Here is an 18,441-nt window from a genome sequence, read left to right on the forward strand (position 1 = left end):
CTATCATCTATTATGTTCTTGTACAGGACTAATTTTGTTCTGGACTAAGCTATGACTTGGTCTCCTCTGCCTTTAGACTTGGTCTCGACTTGGACTTGACTACAGCCCTGCCTCCATAAATGTCCACTTCTTTCAAATCCCACACCTCCAGTGTGTATCGCCAGCTTTCTGTTGGAGATTTCAGTCTTAAGCCCAAACCCAGATAATGACATCATCAGGCTTTATTTTTCTCAATTGTTCTCCAGAAGAGGTATACTTTTTTCCCTGCCCCATAAAAGAGACTCTACAGCCACTTTCAGAGGCCGAGTACTACGAGTAAACTGACCTCCATGGGTAAAATCGGTGGCGTGCCCCTTTCGGGTCAGCAGTGGATCCAGATCAATATGATATGTGAGCATGTGTGGAGGTTTGTTCGTATGGGGTCGGGGGTGTATGGCTTTTCTTTGCTTTTAGCTGGCAGAGCAGAACATTCAGCTCCACATTCTCCCCAGCATGTCTTGTCCCATGAGTCAGGGGAGGGGTGAGGAGGTTATAAAGGGGAAGGAGGGCAAGCAGTGTAGAAGAGGAGGGAGGGTGTCAGCAGAGAACGGAGGTGAAGGAGGGGGCATGTGGGGTGGGTTGGGTGGCCTGTGGTGGGGGATACAGAGCGGGAGAATGTCCTGTCTGTGCCAGCAAGTCAACGTACACAAATGGACACAAAGAAATGAGAGGAGGAAGGGGAAGAGGAGGAGGGAAAGAGGAGACCCAGAGATTCAGCAGCTTTGTATTCAATAAGAACATCTCACACACTCCCCGTCGTTCCTATCACATCCCTGCTTTTCATTCTACTCTGATCCCGGTGTTAGAGTTCAAAGAAGAGGGCAGCTAGTGAATCCTGCAGCAAGTTCACCTCCATGAAAATGAATAAAGGGAGAGGAAGAAAGACTAAGAGCAAATGAGAGAGAGAGAGAGAGAGAGAGAGAGAGAGAGAGAGAGAGAGAGAGAGAGAGAGAGAGAGAGAGAGAGAGAGAGAGAGAGAGAGAGAGAGAGAGAGAGAGAGAGAGAGTAGTTAGGTTCAGTATTTCCTCTTCTCTTCCTGTGCCACTGTTAGTAAAACTGCCTTCACATGCAGAGGCAGCACTTACACAATGTCCACATTGATGCTGATACATTTGCTCTCCTTAGGCCCTGCAGACAGTCGGTAGAGAACAATTTTCAAATGTGAATTATCAGTGAGGATGACAAACTGTAAAAATAAATTGCACTGGTAAAGACATTGGCTCAGACACACGCACACACACCTGTCATCTAAAAGGCCTTTTCTTTCTCTTCTCTCCTCAGAGGCCGAGCTGGCCCCCAAGCGTGAGGTGCCCCCTGGGGAGGCCACAGCCCTGGAGGCCCTCCTGAGGGGGGACAGCCTGCTGGAGAAAAAAAACAACATCTGTAAGGAAGAGGAAACGTTGCTGGAAATACAGGTATTTTACCGTGTGTGCAGTATATACAGTATCACACATCTTTAATGTGTATCTATTGCCAAAATATGAACCCAAATCTTCCCGCATTTCTTTTTTTACTTTGACCTAACCCTCCCACTGTGTGTGTGTGTGTGTGTGTGTGTGTGTGTGTGTGTGTGTGTGTGTGTGTGTGTGTGTGTGTGTGTGTGTGTGTGTTCTGTAGAGAGTTCTGGAGGCGGAGGAAAACGGGGACGGTCTCCATGATGACGAAGACTTTGACCAGGATGCTCCAAAGAGAAAGAACAGAAACAGAGGAAAAGTGAGTGTCACAGACATGAGATACGATGTGTGCATGTGCGTGTGGTGTGAAAGAAAATGGTAACAGTCTCATCAATACAAAATCTATTAAATTAAAAAGTGATTACAGCATCTAAAATTAAATAAAACAATTTCGTAATAAATTGTCACCAAATACCTTGTTTTTGATGTATAAAGTAGCGACAAGTTAAAAGACATATCAAAATGTATGGAAAGTATTCTGCGATTAAATTTCAACATTCATACATTGGAGGTTTAAACATCAGACGACTGCTGCGTTTCCTTTCAGAACAGAGGATCCAGTCGCAGGAGGACAGAACCCGTTAACGCTGACGACCAGGACAAACCTTACGTCTGTGACAGTAAGAGAAAAGGAATCTTCATTCTTTGTCCATCGTGTGATCTCTGCCACTAGTTTCTGCTTCACACGCTAGTTTACTTAAATTCAGAGCGTTTCCTGAAAGCTCACGGAAGTGGAGAAACTCTCTTCTCCTTCGATCTGGCGTTACCAAAGTTGACGTTTTTATAAAACCTCTCTCGACATGCTTGTTCTAAAATCGTAGCTTATATAAACGGGGACAAATCCAGCAGTCTCTCTCTCTCTCTCTCTCTCTCTCTCTCTCTCTCTCTCTCTCTCCCTCTCACCCCCTCTTCTTCTGTCCTAAGAAAGGGTTCCCTGTTAATCCAGACCTGACTGGCATGCCACTTGCGTACTTGAACAGAATCCCTGAGAGATAGCCTTCGCTGACTTGACTGAGCCCCAAACAAATGAATCTCATCCTCATTTTGTGTCTTGTGCTGTCTTTTCTTTATTGTTTGCTTTTGTGTCTTCTCTGTTCCAGATAAATACAAACAAAAGCATAACTCAAAAAAGGCTGAAGAAGGTATCTGAACCTGTCGCCATCTTGTCCTTTTAGGCGCTTCGTGAACTGTCTTTTTTTATATGATTGGCTTTTCTTTCTTTTTTTGCTCCTGGGCATCTGGTTCAGGAATGGCTGACTGAATGCTAATCCCTTCAGAGATATCTAACGCTTTAAATGCTGTATGATAGTCAATTTCCCTGAATTCAGTGCCAGCATTGCATGACACTAACACCGCGGGCCTTAACGCTTGTTTTTTTGCAAGGAATGCACCAAATGATGTTTTAGCAGCAGCTCCACTAATGTTGCACTGAAGGGATGCATGTTTTTTTTTTAAGGCCGCACTAGCTGTGATGTGATCCACAGATGTAGCCATTGTAGAAGTGTTCACACTGGGTGGACTTTCTTAATATGTTTCATACACATTCATTTTTTTAAACTGTGGGGTTTGAAGCTTTCTGGGGGGGTGAAAGGACTGCACAATTGGGTCTTGCAAGAAAAGCAGCTTGAATAGACTAAGAAACTTCTATGATGGCTACAGCTCTAACATGTTCATTAAATTCTACAATGACCCATAGAGCTACTACAATATTACATTATAGGTTATAGTTTCCTTCATGAGCGCATACATGCTTCCAAATCCTGTTTATATATATATTAGATACAGCTAGCTTGTGCTGGTTTAATATCTGTTGTGTCCTATCCCCATATGTGTATTAGTCCTTTCACTAGACGTCCATGTGAAATACATCTTATAATAAATCATTTTCAAATAAATGCCTGATTTGATCCTGCCTTGATTAAGCTACGTTTCAACTTATTTAACGAATGAAACCAATTCCTTGGCATTGAATATGTCTAAATATAGATAAAGCTCCTCGCTCACTGTCTCAGCAGCAATAATATATTCTCTCAACAATTCTGTCTTAAACTAATGCTTACACCCCATTTTTATTGACATAAAGTTACTGTAAAAGTTAGTATAAAATATGTAATAATCCAATTAAGACCAATTAAGACAGACAAAGCTCATATGCTTTTGAGCAGACTCGACTCCCCCACAGCACGAGGCGTTACGTGTTTCTAATGGACCTTTTGATGTTTTATCTGTAGTCTGTGGTAAGCGCTACAAGAACCGGCCCGGCCTAAGCTACCACTACACCCACACTCACCTGGCGGAAGAGGAAGGCGAGGAGGAGAAGGAAACAGAGATGGCCCCGTCTCCTCCATTTTGCCCAGACAACCACAAACGTAAGCTGCCGGCTAGCATTTGATTCCATAGCGCGCGTCACACGGTTTCAGTGAGTGCAGAGACTCCCTAGTGTACACAGTCAATTCACCCAAATCACAGTGCACGGTAGACCAGGCGACCTCAGGCTGTCGGACAATGCGCGGCAAGCTCACGGGTCCTTCTGTTTACGTGCCAACAGCTCAGAAGGCTGCGGATGGCTCCATCATCCCCAACGACTACTGTGACTTCTGCCTGGGAGACCAGGACTCCAACAGGAAGACGGGCCAGGCCGAGGAGCTGGTGTCCTGCTCAGACTGTGGACGCTCCGGTGAGTCTACGGTCTCCATCAATATGCAGTATTTCCATCAACGCTTCAGGTTCTTTGTTGACGTCCACATTAGATGTGGAGCATGAGTGGTTTTCTTCCTTCCGATCAAATGAGTTGATTTTTACAGAACACTATGTGAGTGATTTCAATAGGACAGAAAGAAAAGTCACTCTTACTAATCTCACTCTTCATGAAGGCAATAGTGTGAGAAATGCATTTATTCACTTTCCCGCCAAAAGTGAGATCAGCAAGGAGACTGTTAGCTTAGCTTAGCATAATGACTGGAAACGTGGGGAAACGGCAGCAAAGTCCGCCTGACAACACTAATATTCATTCTGTTTAAAACCTGTAAAAGTTGTGGTTTCACAGGAGATTAGGTACTGGACTATTTTTGGCCAGGTGCAGTGGAGGTTTTTCTCCGGTCTTAAAGCTAAGCTAACGGCCTCCTGGCTGTGGCTTCATATTTAATGTGCGGAAATAAGAATTTGATTGAAACAAATGAGCATATTTCCCAAAATCTCAAAATCTTTCTTTTGGAAGTCATTGCGATTTTTGAGAAATTAGTTTGTTTGTCAGCCTCATACTATAATTTGTGCCTACTACACATCTCATTTTGTTTCCCTTTACTTCCCTTTTTATCCACAATCTTGTTTCGTGTCTGTTCCTCGCTTCCTTGTGATGTTTAATTTTTGTATCGGTGCTTCCTTAATAACCACAAACATTGTACAGTTTAAAACTCTGGATCAGATTATTAATTACAGAATATCTTTGTAATATCTTTTGGACGTCAATAAACTTGTACTATTATTAGAAACTTTACATTCACGTTCATTTTAGTGACATTTTCCATGTCATCTTTGTTAAAATCAACTTGTGTCTTTATCTGGTGATGTAGATCTGATGATAGGAATTGAGCTTTCATGTTGCCGCGGTGTCTTTTTCAATGGGTTGTCAATGAGTCCTCTAGACCGTCAGAAGTGAGAGCAAATTGCTGCAACGTTTCGCAAATTCCCTCCCAAAAGATAATATTGATTCCAAGGCTCCGCTGCTTGCTTCCATCCTGCATGTCCACCTCACCCGTCAGTACGGACGTCTGCCTTTAGATGACATGCATTCACTCTTTTGTTGCGCCGCATTCACACATTACCTCGTGGCACTTTTGGCTGCAGTTTTTGTTTCTTTCCCTCCTCAGCCCCCATTTTTTTTTCTTCTTCTCCACACTAGCCAAAGCCGCCTCAGCTGGATATCTCAATAAAACATTTTTATTTTTCGAATCAGCTCAGAAGTCTTCTGTAGTAGGAGAGCATTCATTTCAACAAGTGAGATGTTTTCTTGCCACGGTAGACGTCGTTTGAACAGCTGCGAGAGTGTGTGGCCTTGTGTGTGTTGCTCTGACGCTGATGTTTTCATGGTAGCTGGAAGAGGAAGAGGGAAGAAGCATGGGAGGAAGCCGGGTGCTCTAGAGGCATTGTTTGGCAGCACGTCAGACAGCGAGGCCTCCACGTTTCACGGCTTGCCGAGGATGCCGAGCTGGAAGACATTATGTTTTCAGACAATGATGATGCTGTAGATCACAGCTGATGGCGGGACCTCCTGACTACCTGGACCTCGTGACGATAAAACCGAGTTTCCGACATTTTTTCATCGAGGGAACTCGATTGTATGAACTGTTTTTGTGAAGTGTGAAGTATATTCCTTCCAAAAAACATTTGAAGCCATCTTTTTGTGGGTGAAATGTTGCCTTCGCTGGATGAATCTTTTTCAGATGGATTTTTCAATTTTCCGTAAACCAACGATAATCCTCCTCACAGTTGCTTGCATAAGATAATCAAGATCACAAACTAATCTCCAGAGCTACATCCTAATTAAATCTGGACTGAAAAGCTTAATAGCAGACACGGTGAACCAGAGATAGAGAGGAATACATTACTTTACATTGGCCGCTAATGTGGTATGGGGGAGGGAGGAACATAGACTCTTGAGTCCCTCCATTGGCTAAAGAGGACAGGTAGCCGAGAGGTAAGAGCCAATCGGCACTCCATTGCTCCTCTGTCTTTACGGACAAGATCTTTTTTCTTTTATTCGTAGACGTCGTGTAGAAATGCATTTTTCTACAGGCTCATTGTGTGGTATCCATTTAAGTCGATGGGCCATCTTTTAAACAGCCCCAGCTTATTTAGACCCAAATGTAAATCCTCAGTTTAAATTCAGGAGGCAGGCAGCAGCCGAAAACCTTTCTGCGTTTGAATTTCACTCCGATCACGTTTGTCTTTATTCACCTCATCGTGGGCTTGAGGAATGTTTCCGATGTTTCTGGCTGCTTTCCCAGTCCAGATGTAAATCCTTCATTATGGCTCATTGATACCCCATTGATACCAAGGCCCCGCAGATAACCGTGTGCACGGGAGGCTGACGGCACCCTGGCGCTGTGGGGAGGCCACAAAAGACATCGACAATTTCGACAGTAGCTGCAAAATGCTCGCTATTACATTTTTTAGGTTTTACATGCAACCAAATCTGGTTCTTTTTGAGTCGTCACAGCTGTAGATCTTTTGGGAGGATGGTGAAATACTGCTTGGCTGTGTTTTCCTTGTGCACACATCACGGCTTGTGTTCTGTTCTCCAGACATATAATCACTTGATTGCTTTCGATGCCACATTTCATGCAGCTGTACGGACTGTCAACACCATGGGGTGCAATTACAGACAAAGTTAACACTTACTGCTGGCTCCTATAAAGACACAGCAATCTTATTTTGAACGGAAAGATAATGTTGTCTAAATTACTTTTCAATCTTTTTTTATTTTTTTGTGTTACTCCCAAGATGACCAGTTCAAAGCTACAGCAGTAAGAAAGCAGCAGAGCATTTAGTTTTTGCAATCTTTTTTTTCACATTCAGATACGGCTCTTTATGGATTATTTAAATATGTCCAGATGCGTGTCCATCTTTGTTTGCTGTCGGCTCCAATTCAAAGCTCTTGCAATGTGTCTCTCAGCTATCACAAAGAAATCGCCACTGACATTGTTTTGTAAACCCTTCTGGCAATCCACTCTGTCACCCCCTTTCCTTCTTTCCTTCCTTCCTTCCCTCCTGCCTTTTTTCTCGCCTTGCCCTCACTGTCCCTCTGCAGGTCACCCCACATGTCTGCAGTTCACTGATAACATGATGCAAGCAGTGCGGACGTACCAGTGGCAGTGCATAGAGTGCAAGTCTTGCAGCCTCTGTGGCACCTCAGAGAACGATGTATGTATAATGTAGGAGAGGGATGCCTTGTGTCCTCCTCTGTGGCCGTTTCTCCCTTTTGAGCGCACAAAATCTGACTTGCTTTCCTTTTTAATGATGTGACCTTTCCCCTGTCAACACTCAGCCTGTCAAAGGCAATACACACTTCCCGAACAGATATTATATGCGACAAGTCACCCTCGATGGGATTTATTTATTTATTTCGTTTTTGAATGATGTGTAGTAAAAGATGTATTAAAAAAAATGCACGTTTCACTCTTTTGGATAAAAGATGTAAATATATGGAAGCCCATTTCCGCAACAAAAACAAAACAAAAAAGAGATTAAAAAAGTCATAGTTATGAGATAATAAAGTCGAAATTATGAGATTAAATTATTTATTTATTTATTATTATTATTTGTTTTTATTTATTTATTATTATTATTATTATTAATGCATTTCATTGATATAGCCCTTTTCATGGTACTCAATGACACTTTACACAACATTTTTTAAATCATCCTAAAAGCTATACAATAAAACTAATACAATTAATTATTTTTTATTTAGTTTTTAATGATGTGTTGTATAAGATGTTAAACAAATGCACGTTTTACTCTTGGATAAAAGATGTAAATCATCATAAATTCATGGGATTTACATTTATATGCGTAGCACCATTTCATACAAATCTACAAGGGATGTACAAGATAAGAATGCATAAAAAAGACAATGATCATGTGAACACTTTATAAAAGAGGACTTCAACGTGAAGGTAACAAATACCCACCACAGCAGACATTGCGGCAAAGGTGTATTATATAATAAGATTGCATGTTACCCAGCAGGCTTTTGACAGAAGACTTCTCTTTGAGGCTGTCTCAAGATAATTTTAAGGCTCACAGTACGATTTACCAGACATCTTTTAAAGCTGATAAATGCTGCAACCAAATGTGGGTCACATTTATAGCAGTATTTGAAACAGCAATTTACTTACTCCAACATTTACATCCTTTTCCAGGCAGGATTCATGTTTAGTTTTTCTGCCCCATATATATATATATATTTAAGCTGTTGATGTTTTTTTGATGATGCAGGACCAGCTGCTGTTCTGCGATGATTGTGACAGAGGATACCACATGTACTGCCTGAAGCCTCCAATGACCAAGCCTCCAGAAGGTACAACCGCCACTCTCATGGGATTTATAATACATCAACGTGTTGATACCATGTATGTCATGTGCTGTGTATTTGAGAGCGTCGTCAAGCTACGGCTATATATGGAAAAAAACGGCGAGAAGGACACCGATTTCAGCCTCTCTTTCTCCCTCTCTTTGTCTGCAGGGAGCTGGAGCTGTCACGTGTGTCTGGACCTGTTGAAGGACAAGGCCTCCGCCTACGGAGAGGCTTAACTTCCTTGGACATTCTTTTCAACACACACACACAAAACACACATATATATATATATATATATATATATATATATATATATATATATATATATATATATATATATATATATATATATGTATATGTACCTATACATTAACTGTTTGACGTACCCGACACATTAGCGAACACGTTCTCGCAGATAGAATCAAACTCACACAGATACACTCTCTCACACACACACACACACACACGCACACACACACACTCACACTCCAGTGCATTAGCAGGCTCAGGGCGGTTTCCTGTTTGAGGCGCAGCGATCTTTGACCTCTCGTGTAGCCGAGCAACACTCCGAACGGCGTCAACACGCGGCCTCGACCATAAGTCGGCTCCCGGCAGGCCTGCCAGCGTTCCGTCATCTCTCTCTACCTCACCACTCGGCAGGCGACAAGAAGTCAAAGCAAGATTGATAATGGCCAATACTGTGTAGTACATGTGTATGTTGAAAGACATGCTCATTATAAACCAATCGTGGATGTGTCCCCCCCGCCCCCTCCTGATTTTAATTAATTTGAAGCCGTTTGTCGCACACTTTCTGCTGAAGCTGTTTCACTTGCTTCCCCTCGTGGGTTTGACTAATGTTTGTTTAAATTCTTCCTTCCAGCTCGACTCTCCTGTCCTGGGTTTAAACTTTACGGTGACATTCCTTCTTCATATCTGGACAGACTCAGTGTTAGTTACGCCATCTATCACAGTTTTTTTTTTTTGTGGAGCTCGGGGAAATTTATATCCCGCACAAAGAGGAAGCGGGGTGATAGAACCGCCTCGGCTATCAATCTTTTGTTTGTAGAGCGTCGGCGACGTTTCTAATCCATGTCTGTCTTTTGTATCCTCGCTGTCACTCGGATAGCACGGTGCTCAATGTGACACTTTACACACAAAAATAATAACACATGTTACAAAATGTTATTATTTATTTATTGGTCCAATTTTACTGTCAAGGAGATCATTGTTACTGTAAATCAGTGGTTCCCAAACGTTTTGTGTCATGTCCTCTTTGTGGAAGCCAAATAAAATAAATAAAAAATACTGGTTCCTCACCCAAACACATAAATTGATTGAATTATTATTAACGGGTAACAATACCGAGGAAACTATTAACAAAAGGAGATTAGATATATTTAAATAACATATGAACACAAATTGCATTTTCTAGAATTTTCCCTTTATGTTCTGGTGTTCAACATAAAAATGTGAATAGGATTTTCTCTAAATTTCTTTACACACACAAGGATAACCTGATGTTGTATAACTCTAGAGTACAGCTGTAGAGGTAACAAGTTAGCTGTTTGCAGTTTTATATATTCCTTATCTAACTTGTGTGTGTTTTAATTTTTTTTTAAATAAAGGTACTGACCTCAGACCTCCGTCCCACATAGCTACAATGCTTCAACATGTGGAAAAAATCCCCAACTGGTCAGTCTGCCATGATTCGAAAAATGATTTTCAATGAATCCACCAATACCTGTATTAGTTACACCTCTGTTTGACATTTCAAAAACAATCTGCTGGTGAATACGGTTTATTTGCCGTTTGTGGTTGTTAATTTCACCCATGAGTAGTCTGTGGGCCTTGCAATACCTCTGCGCTCCTCTAGAGGGCTTCACTCCACAGTTTGGGAACCACTGCTGTTGATTAACCAGAGAAATGTGTAGAATCAACCCTTGATTGAAAACTATTTTGAGTAAGCAGTGATGAGTCCTGTCTGGAAGTTAACAGGTTATATGAGACTTCATTACAGTTTTTATTTTTGTTATGCAGTTACAGTGCAACCAGAATATATTCTGGAAATTCTTAATTCGTATTGCAACATGAGAAAGGACGATATGTTCCATCACAACATGAATAATTCGAAGCCCCATCCCCATCCCATGTAATTTCTGTTTTTGTTGACAGAACACATTTGGTAGCACTAATCTAACGTTCATGAAAAGGAAGAACCATCAAGAATAAGCTCAAAACTAACATAAAAAGCTCTTAAAGTACACATAGTGTGCCGGCCTTCACAGGATATCACAATCTGCATTTGTATTTTGTAATTTTTTTTTGTGAGTTTGTATTTGATATTACTTTTCCACAGACAATCATGAGCTAGTGTAGATACAGTACATGATGTTAATAATATGAAGAGGGTTTTATTGTGTCGTTCCATGGCGGGTGTAATGATCCTTTGTGTCTTCCTTTTTAAAAATGTCTTGGATGTCCTTCTTATTTGATGCCATCACCTTCAGTGATTTAACATGCGTGTTGTATTTTGTTAAAGTAAATGTTGTGTTTTTGTGTTGAAATAAAGATTTTTTTTTCATTAGTCTTGATTCTCTTCATGAAATCTATATGAACATTTTGCCTCTAAAATATATTCACAGAAATATATTCCTGCTTCTCTTCCCTTTCAACAATCCATTACCAGGAAACCCTCATGCTGTGTGTTCAATTTGAAAATAGATATTGAGTGTTTATATGGCTCTTGCCAAGATGGCTGCATCTGATATATCCATTATAGAGTAATGAACAGATAAGTCACCCAAAAATGTGACTGCCTCTTTGCTCTTCTGGCATGGTCTCTCTCTGGATGATCTCGCCAGAGATACAGAATGAACCTAAAACACTTAAGAAATCTAGTATGAAACATTGTACATTGGAAGAGAGTTGTTCATGTTAACTAATATGTTTGGACAGTTAGATCATATGAATTACATTAGAAAATGGACGTAGTTCTCTATTAACAAGAGGTAACAAGCGTGTGGATTTATTTTGCAGTATTAATAACCTTTTTAACCCCAGTTGAGCCCCAGACATTTTTTGCAAAAATTCCGAATGGTTATACCCACACTAAATACAGAATATCTCCTCAACCACAAGGGCTATTTGAATAATTTCAAAATGTATAATATACAGAAAACATCTGTGAGACTAGTTAATAGGTTAATATAGCAGTATATGTGTTACTGCTTTATTGGTTGATGATAGAACACAGGAAAGGAAAAATACAAAATAAATTCCAGGATGAATTTCCTCATTCAAATGATGTATATCATCGCTTTTTTTTTCTACTATAAAATAGCACTATATGTTAACATTATCTCTATAAAGTTTTGACTTACTAGATTAAGTGAAGTTAAATATTTTTAGTAATTCATACACAATACACATTTCGTGAACTGTAGTTTTAGATCCGCTGAGAGACAAAATGCCCTAACCTTCTTCCTGGACCTTAGACGCCGCTGATTCCCCAACATATGCACCAAAACATACCAAGCAAGGCCGTGTGGAATATTGTTTCGTCCATAAGAAAGTCATATTTCATTTTTTTGGCTGGAAAAAAATGCAATGTGATTGATATCTTGCTGAGGCTTTATATGACAAGGGATTTAATATTGGTGGATTCTATAGCTTTCCAGAAAGGTGTGCTAATCATATGGCATCAATAAAAAATTATATTTCCACAACTTGGGGAGCTCTCTCGAGTCACTTTTGAGTCCTCTCAAGTCATATTTATGTTAATATCTATGGTTATTATTGATTTATAAACATGTAAAATGGATTTATATGCTATTGTAAGGCCAGGCTGTGCAGGGTGTTTTGATATTTCACATCAGTGGCTTTGGTATCGATTCATGGGAGTACGAGGACATGGAGAGTGACGAAGAGCTCCTGATGAAGAATTTTGGGGGCTGAACATTAGTGTAATGTAATGTGTCCAAATCCTCCTAGATTTTGTAAATACATTTTACAAAGACTGTTAATTTATTGTATGTGTCATTTCAATTATCCTCGTCATTACAGTACTGGAAATGGTTTGTGCTTTGCCCATTGCATGGTATGTTAGCATTTATATTGTGTTACCACAAGAGGGCGCCGTTGGACTATAGAGTAAAGCACTGGATGGACCCGCTCCAAATATCTATGTTATATAACTCGTATAATTGGATTATTACTGATCCAAAATATGCAAGGAACACATTAATGATGTAGTTCTTTACACACGGCTAGTTTATTACAATGTATCATATTTGAGGAACTTATAACTTATTTTGTAGGTAGAATTTAAATCTACAAAGTAACAACAGCTGTCAGAAGAATATAGTGTCATATATTTATATGTCATTTTGTGGAGTAGAATTATCAAATAGAAGACAATAGTCATACTTATATAAAGTAAAAGTACCCAAAGCGTGAACAGCATTGAGTAAATGTGTATTTAGTACTCCCCCATTGGCAACTGCCCCAAAATAAGACAAAATAAAAGACAAAATATATAAAACCCTCGTTGATTGCAGTTGTAAGAATCAACATGTTCTGCACAAACAAACTTTACTGTGCATCTTCAAACCAGAGTTTAGGAACCTAACTGTGTCTCGTCTTTGCCATTTTTTTGTACTATTATTGATGAAAGTGCAATAATACAATTATAAAAAATAATGACAGGATTATTATAGATTTTTCATGATTTATTGAACAATAAAGAACAAAGACAGACAGAAGACTACTTGCTTTAAACCGAAATGCAAAAGTAATGTTGAAAAAGTCAAGTCAAGTCAAAATTATTATTTCATGTTTGTCTTTAACTTATATCTCTGCGTCGGTGAGCGTGTGTTTGTTTTAGCAGCCCCGAGTCATTTCACCGATGATGGACAGGAAGGTGCTTGTGGCGAATCCGGGATTCAGTAGAAGCTGCCCCAGCATATCTCTGCCTTTCTCTCTTGTGCTCACTGAGCACATGGCACTTTTCCACATACGCACCACTGTGCCACCTAGTAGAGGACATGCTTATCACCAAGAGTTCAAAAAGCCTTGATAATAATATTTGTGTGTGTGTGTGTGTGTGTGTGTGTGTGTGTGTGTGTGTGTGTGTGTGTGTGTGTGTGTGTCCTACCCAGTAAAGAGTTGATGCTGTTGATCCAGGAGAAGATGTACAGTGTGTGGTTCTCCGCCTCACTCAGATCGGCTATGTTAGGTGCACTGTCACCATCCTAGATGTACAGGAATGACAGAAACAACAAGAGTGGGATAAGTGCGCAGGTTGTAAAAAAACTAAACTAAATTAAAGGAATGGATAGACGCAGTTGTGGTTACGCACCTGTAAAATACGACTTGGGAGAGGGGTTATGAACATTGCAGAATTTTCCAAATTAGAATGGAAATGTGCCGCAGCGACGTACTCGGCCGAGTTCTGCCAGTTCTTAGAAAATGACACCTCTGCAGCGGAGTAGTGGCTCTGCCTGGAGGAGACGAGAGAACAAGAGAGGGATAGGGAGCTTATATGAATTGTTGCAGAGAGTTACATTAAGAACATGATACCACACTACATCATGACAGCGGTGCGGGGGCAAAATACAGACAGTGAGTGGTTGACTGGAGGCCTGTGGGGTGGGGGTGCGTAGAAAGAGCCGTTCCTAATACAATAGTACAATGTACCTTACTATCTATCTATCTATCTATCTATCTATCTATCTATCTATCTATCTATCTATCTATCTATCTATCTATCTATCTATCTATCTATCTAGTGTAGTCCCTAGGCAGAAGTGTAGTCGTCATGTGAATAAACTATATAAGACAATTACAACAATCCATATGATAGAGATGATACATATAAAGCAACAGTTAGACGATTGTGAGAATGCAGTGAACTTTGTTGAGAGCAATGGAAAAACATGGATTCAGATTCCTTTTTCTTGTTTTTCTAATACTTGGCCATTAAAGCTGATTCTGATTAGCTGATTCAGACAGACAGACAGACAGACAGACAGACAGATAGATAGATAGATAGATAGATAGATAGATAGATAGATAGATAGATAGATAGATAGATAGATAGATAGATAGATAGATAGATAGATAGATAGATAGATAGATAGATAGATAGATTACCTGGCGCTGCATGCAGAAGAGGCATACGATGAAGCCATTTGGGCCTCCCAGTAGAGCCCGAGGAGAGAGTCTTTCTTCTCATTTTCAGGGAGAGGAGACTCACTCGCAGCCTTGAGACCCTTTAAACACACACACAGAATTAAGGCGATACCTCCAGCGGTTTAGTATTGCACCTCCATAAAGTGCAGAAGAAAGTATTATTAATCTTTGTGTCCACTGGTGTATCGATTTCTATCAAAAAAACATTAACGTGCATCTGTTTGTGTGTGTTCTCTGTGGTACCTGGAAGAAGGCATCCCATTTAGACATGACGTCAGGGTAGGTAACTGCACAGGTGGCATATGTTGTGCAATAGTCCGTTACACCTTCAGGGACCTGCATCTGAACCTAATAGAGTCAACATCAATCCTCATCATCATTAAAACCAGAACTGTTGGCAGGCTTCACATTGTGTGAGGGAATTGAAACAACAACACTCCACAATATGTTATAAAATGTTATTTAATAAAAGAGTGTCTTTTATTGTTTTTTGAGCCATGGCTACATGTTGATGCTAGCATTTAGCTCAAAGCACTGCTGTGCCTGAGTAAGGGAGGCCGGGGGTGGTTGTAACATGGGATAGTGGTCACACACTTTCAATTTCTCCACTCACGAATCACCTGATTCACTCTGCACGTGCTCAGTTTAGTCCTTAATGTGAGGAGGTAGCACCATGTGACAGACACAGCCCAATTTAAAAGGACATTTTCACATATTGTTACATTTTTTTCTCTTATATTACATAACTAGTTCACTGAACTGTGTGTCTGATGACATTTGGGGTGAGATATTAGCCAAGCTGTTATATCTATCTTCATTTCATCAACAAATGGTTCGTCGTAAAGTTTTTCAGACGTTTCCAGAGGCAGCGAGTTGTGCTCGAGGCCCCTAATTTGCTTAAAGATGCCTAGACCTCAACTTCATGTAAAGTAGGAGCTGCCAATGTGATGGTTCGTCTCTAGAAAGACCAGAATGCATTGCACGGCTGCTTCCATAGACAATGAATGTGAAGCGTGGTGTTGAAAGATCCTGTGTAGACCTCCAAGTGTTGAACTAAAACCTATTTTTTGTCATAATACTTTTTACACACTATAATATTACACGCTATGTTAAAACTAATCTAGACTATGCGGTGAATTGTTGTTTTACAGAGATAACAGCGACACTACTTAGGGTTCAGTGTCTCGCTCGAGGTCAGGGATCAAACCGGCCTGACCACTCTACCCCACGAGCCACATCCCGAGCCTGGAGCTAATTTAGCTGTAGACTTAGTGTTGTTCACTACTGTCATACTTTCAGTTTGAGATGTCCAGCAGCACACATACCTCAACTCCTGCTCCCATCAAGCCCTGCTGTGCAGCGGACATGAAGGGTAGTGCAGAGGCAAAGTAGTTCACACCTGGAGAAAGAAGTGGTTTTGTCAGTGTTTTATATATATATATATATATATATATATATATATATATATATATATATATATATATATATATATATGTGTGTGTGTGCGTGTGTGTGTGTGTGTGTGTGTCATACTTACAGCCCCACCAGCTCTGAGGAGAAATGCACTTAGTATCTCCTGTTTGCTTTCCGCAGGTTGTAGCGCCAGTTGGGTCAGCGAGACGCCCTAAAGAAACACCACATTGTACATAACACCATCAGTTTGTGTCTAGTTTGATTGCTGGTGCCGTGTTGCTACGTTCACTTAGTTTAGGACCCACAGTAAAAGTTGGTTATTTATTCAATAAATAGATGAGAAGTAATTGTCATTAGTTTTATTTTCATATTACTGCTCCTCAATGATCCACTATCCACTTTTGCACCAACTCTCATTTTGGAAAGGGAAACAAACTATGAAATAATTTTTCCAACAAAATGTTTTCCCCAATTTACCTGATGTTAGCATCCATCCTAACTGCAGTGGCAGTCCCCAAATTGGACTGTCAGTGGCATTTGTCCCCATGGAGCCCAGGAATGGGTCTGTGGCAGCGATCATCAGCCGGTAAAGACTCATGCGGTGAAGGAAGTTCCAGGGGTCGGGGGTCAGAACGCTGTTCTGAGACGGAAGGTCGGTCACTTGGCTGGCCGTTTGAGCCCACAGGATGGGCATGCCATTCTCTAGGATGACGGCTGCGCTGCCGAGAGACACGGCGCACGCCAGGAGCAGGCTGAGGACGGTGGGGCGCAGCATGACTGAGGAGATGGGAAGGTCTTCTCAGCAGACTGACGCTCAAGGCATGAAGACAAGGCTTATATACCCTGTTCAAATGTTCTGACCCACAGTGGACTCTCATTGACTGACAGATAAGATATGGCATGTGCACAGACAGAGATCAATACTAACAAAATACACAAAATACACAAAAACAGTACGTGTCTCTCTCATACAGGCATATATACATCTATATACATCTATATATATATATATATATATATATATATATATATCATACATATACCATATATATATATATATATACCATTCAAAAGTTTGGGGTCACCCAGACAATTTTGTGTTTTCCATGAAAACTCACACTTTTATTTATCAAATGAGTTGCAAAATGAATAGAAAATATAGTCAAGACATTGACAAGGTTAGAAATAAGGATTTTGTTAATTTTGTTAAACTACAAACTTTGCTTTTGTCAAAGAATGCTCCATTTGCAGCAATTACAGCATTGCAGACCTTTGGCACTCTAGCTGTTAATTTGTTGAGGTAATCTGTAGAAATTTCACCCCACGCTTCCTGAAGCATCTCCCACAAGTTGGATTGGCTTGATGGGCACTTCTTGGATACCATACGGTCAAGCTGCTCCCACAACAGCTCAATGGGGTTGAGATCTGGTGACTGCGCTGGCCACTCCATTACAGACAGCATACCAGCTGCCTGCTTCTTCCCTAAATAGTTCTTGCATAATTTGGAGGTGTGCTTTGGGTCATTGTCCCGTTGTAGGAGGAAATTGGCTCCAATCAAGCGCTGTCCACAGGGTATGGCATGGCGTTGCAAAATGGAGTGATAGCCTTCCTTGTTTAAAATCCCTTTTACCCTACTCCCACTTTACCAGCACCAAAGCAGCCCCAGACCATCACATTACCTCCACCATGCTTGACAGATGGCGTCAGGCACTCTTCCAGCATCTTTTCACCTGTTCTGCGTCTCACAAATGTACTTCTGTGTGATCCAAACACCTCAAACTTTGATTTGTCTGTCCATAACACTTTTTTCCAATCTTCTTCTGTCCAATGTCTGTGTTCTTTTGCCCATATCAATCTTTTCTTTTTATTGGCCAGTCTCAGATATGGCTTTGTGATGCTCCAGATAGTTAACTAGCTCAAAGGAAGGCCAGTTTTATAGCTTCTCTCACCAGCATACCTGTTTTAAACTGTGCTAACATAATTGCAAAAGGGTTTTCAAGGGTTTTCTAATCATCAGTCTTCTATGCGATTAGTAAACACAATGTACCATTAGAACACTGGAGTGATAGTTGCTGGAAATGGGCCTCTATGCACCTATGTAGATATTTCATTAACAACCACACGTTTCCACCGAGAATAGTAATTTTCCACATTAACAATGTATACAGTGTTTTTCTGATTAATTTAATGTTATCTTCATTGAAAAAAACAGTGCTTTTCTTTGAAAAATAAGAAACTTTCAAAGTGACCCCAAACTTTTGAACGGTA

General features: G+C 40.5%; 2 protein-coding genes across 2 annotated transcripts in view; one reads left to right on the forward strand and one right to left on the reverse strand.

The window, feature by feature from the left end:
• dpf3 (double PHD fingers 3) overlaps positions 1–8,843 on the forward strand; it is a 19,563-nt gene extending 10,720 nt beyond the window's left edge. The window contains exons 4-12 of the mRNA XM_079215333.1: positions 1,321–1,454; positions 1,657–1,752; positions 2,041–2,113; positions 2,594–2,635; positions 3,725–3,862; positions 4,042–4,170; positions 7,303–7,415; positions 8,493–8,574; positions 8,740–8,843. Of these exons, the coding sequence (XP_079071459.1) occupies positions 1,321–1,454; positions 1,657–1,752; positions 2,041–2,113; positions 2,594–2,635; positions 3,725–3,862; positions 4,042–4,170; positions 7,303–7,415; positions 8,493–8,574; positions 8,740–8,807 (875 nt within the window). The 3' untranslated portion in view covers positions 8,808–8,843. The remainder of the gene's footprint in view (positions 1–1,320; positions 1,455–1,656; positions 1,753–2,040; positions 2,114–2,593; positions 2,636–3,724; positions 3,863–4,041; positions 4,171–7,302; positions 7,416–8,492; positions 8,575–8,739) is intronic.
• Positions 8,844–13,438: 4,595 nt separating this feature from the next.
• LOC306734180 (protein LEG1 homolog) lies at positions 13,439–16,948 on the reverse strand (the record flags this gene model as incomplete). The annotated part of the gene is made up of 8 exons (XM_079215517.1): positions 13,439–13,601; positions 13,724–13,820; positions 13,928–14,069; positions 14,722–14,840; positions 15,004–15,108; positions 16,086–16,159; positions 16,298–16,384; positions 16,651–16,948. The coding sequence occupies 8 exons, from the start codon at positions 16,946–16,948 to the stop codon at positions 13,450–13,452; spliced, it is 1,074 nt and encodes a 357-aa protein (XP_079071643.1). The 3' UTR covers positions 13,439–13,449.
• Between the last annotated feature and the right edge of the window lie 1,493 nt (positions 16,949–18,441).

The sequence above is a fragment of the Taurulus bubalis genome, assembly GCF_910589615.1.
Source record: "Taurulus bubalis genome assembly, chromosome: 3".
NCBI classification, from domain to species: Eukaryota; Metazoa; Chordata; class Actinopteri; order Perciformes; family Cottidae; genus Taurulus; species Taurulus bubalis.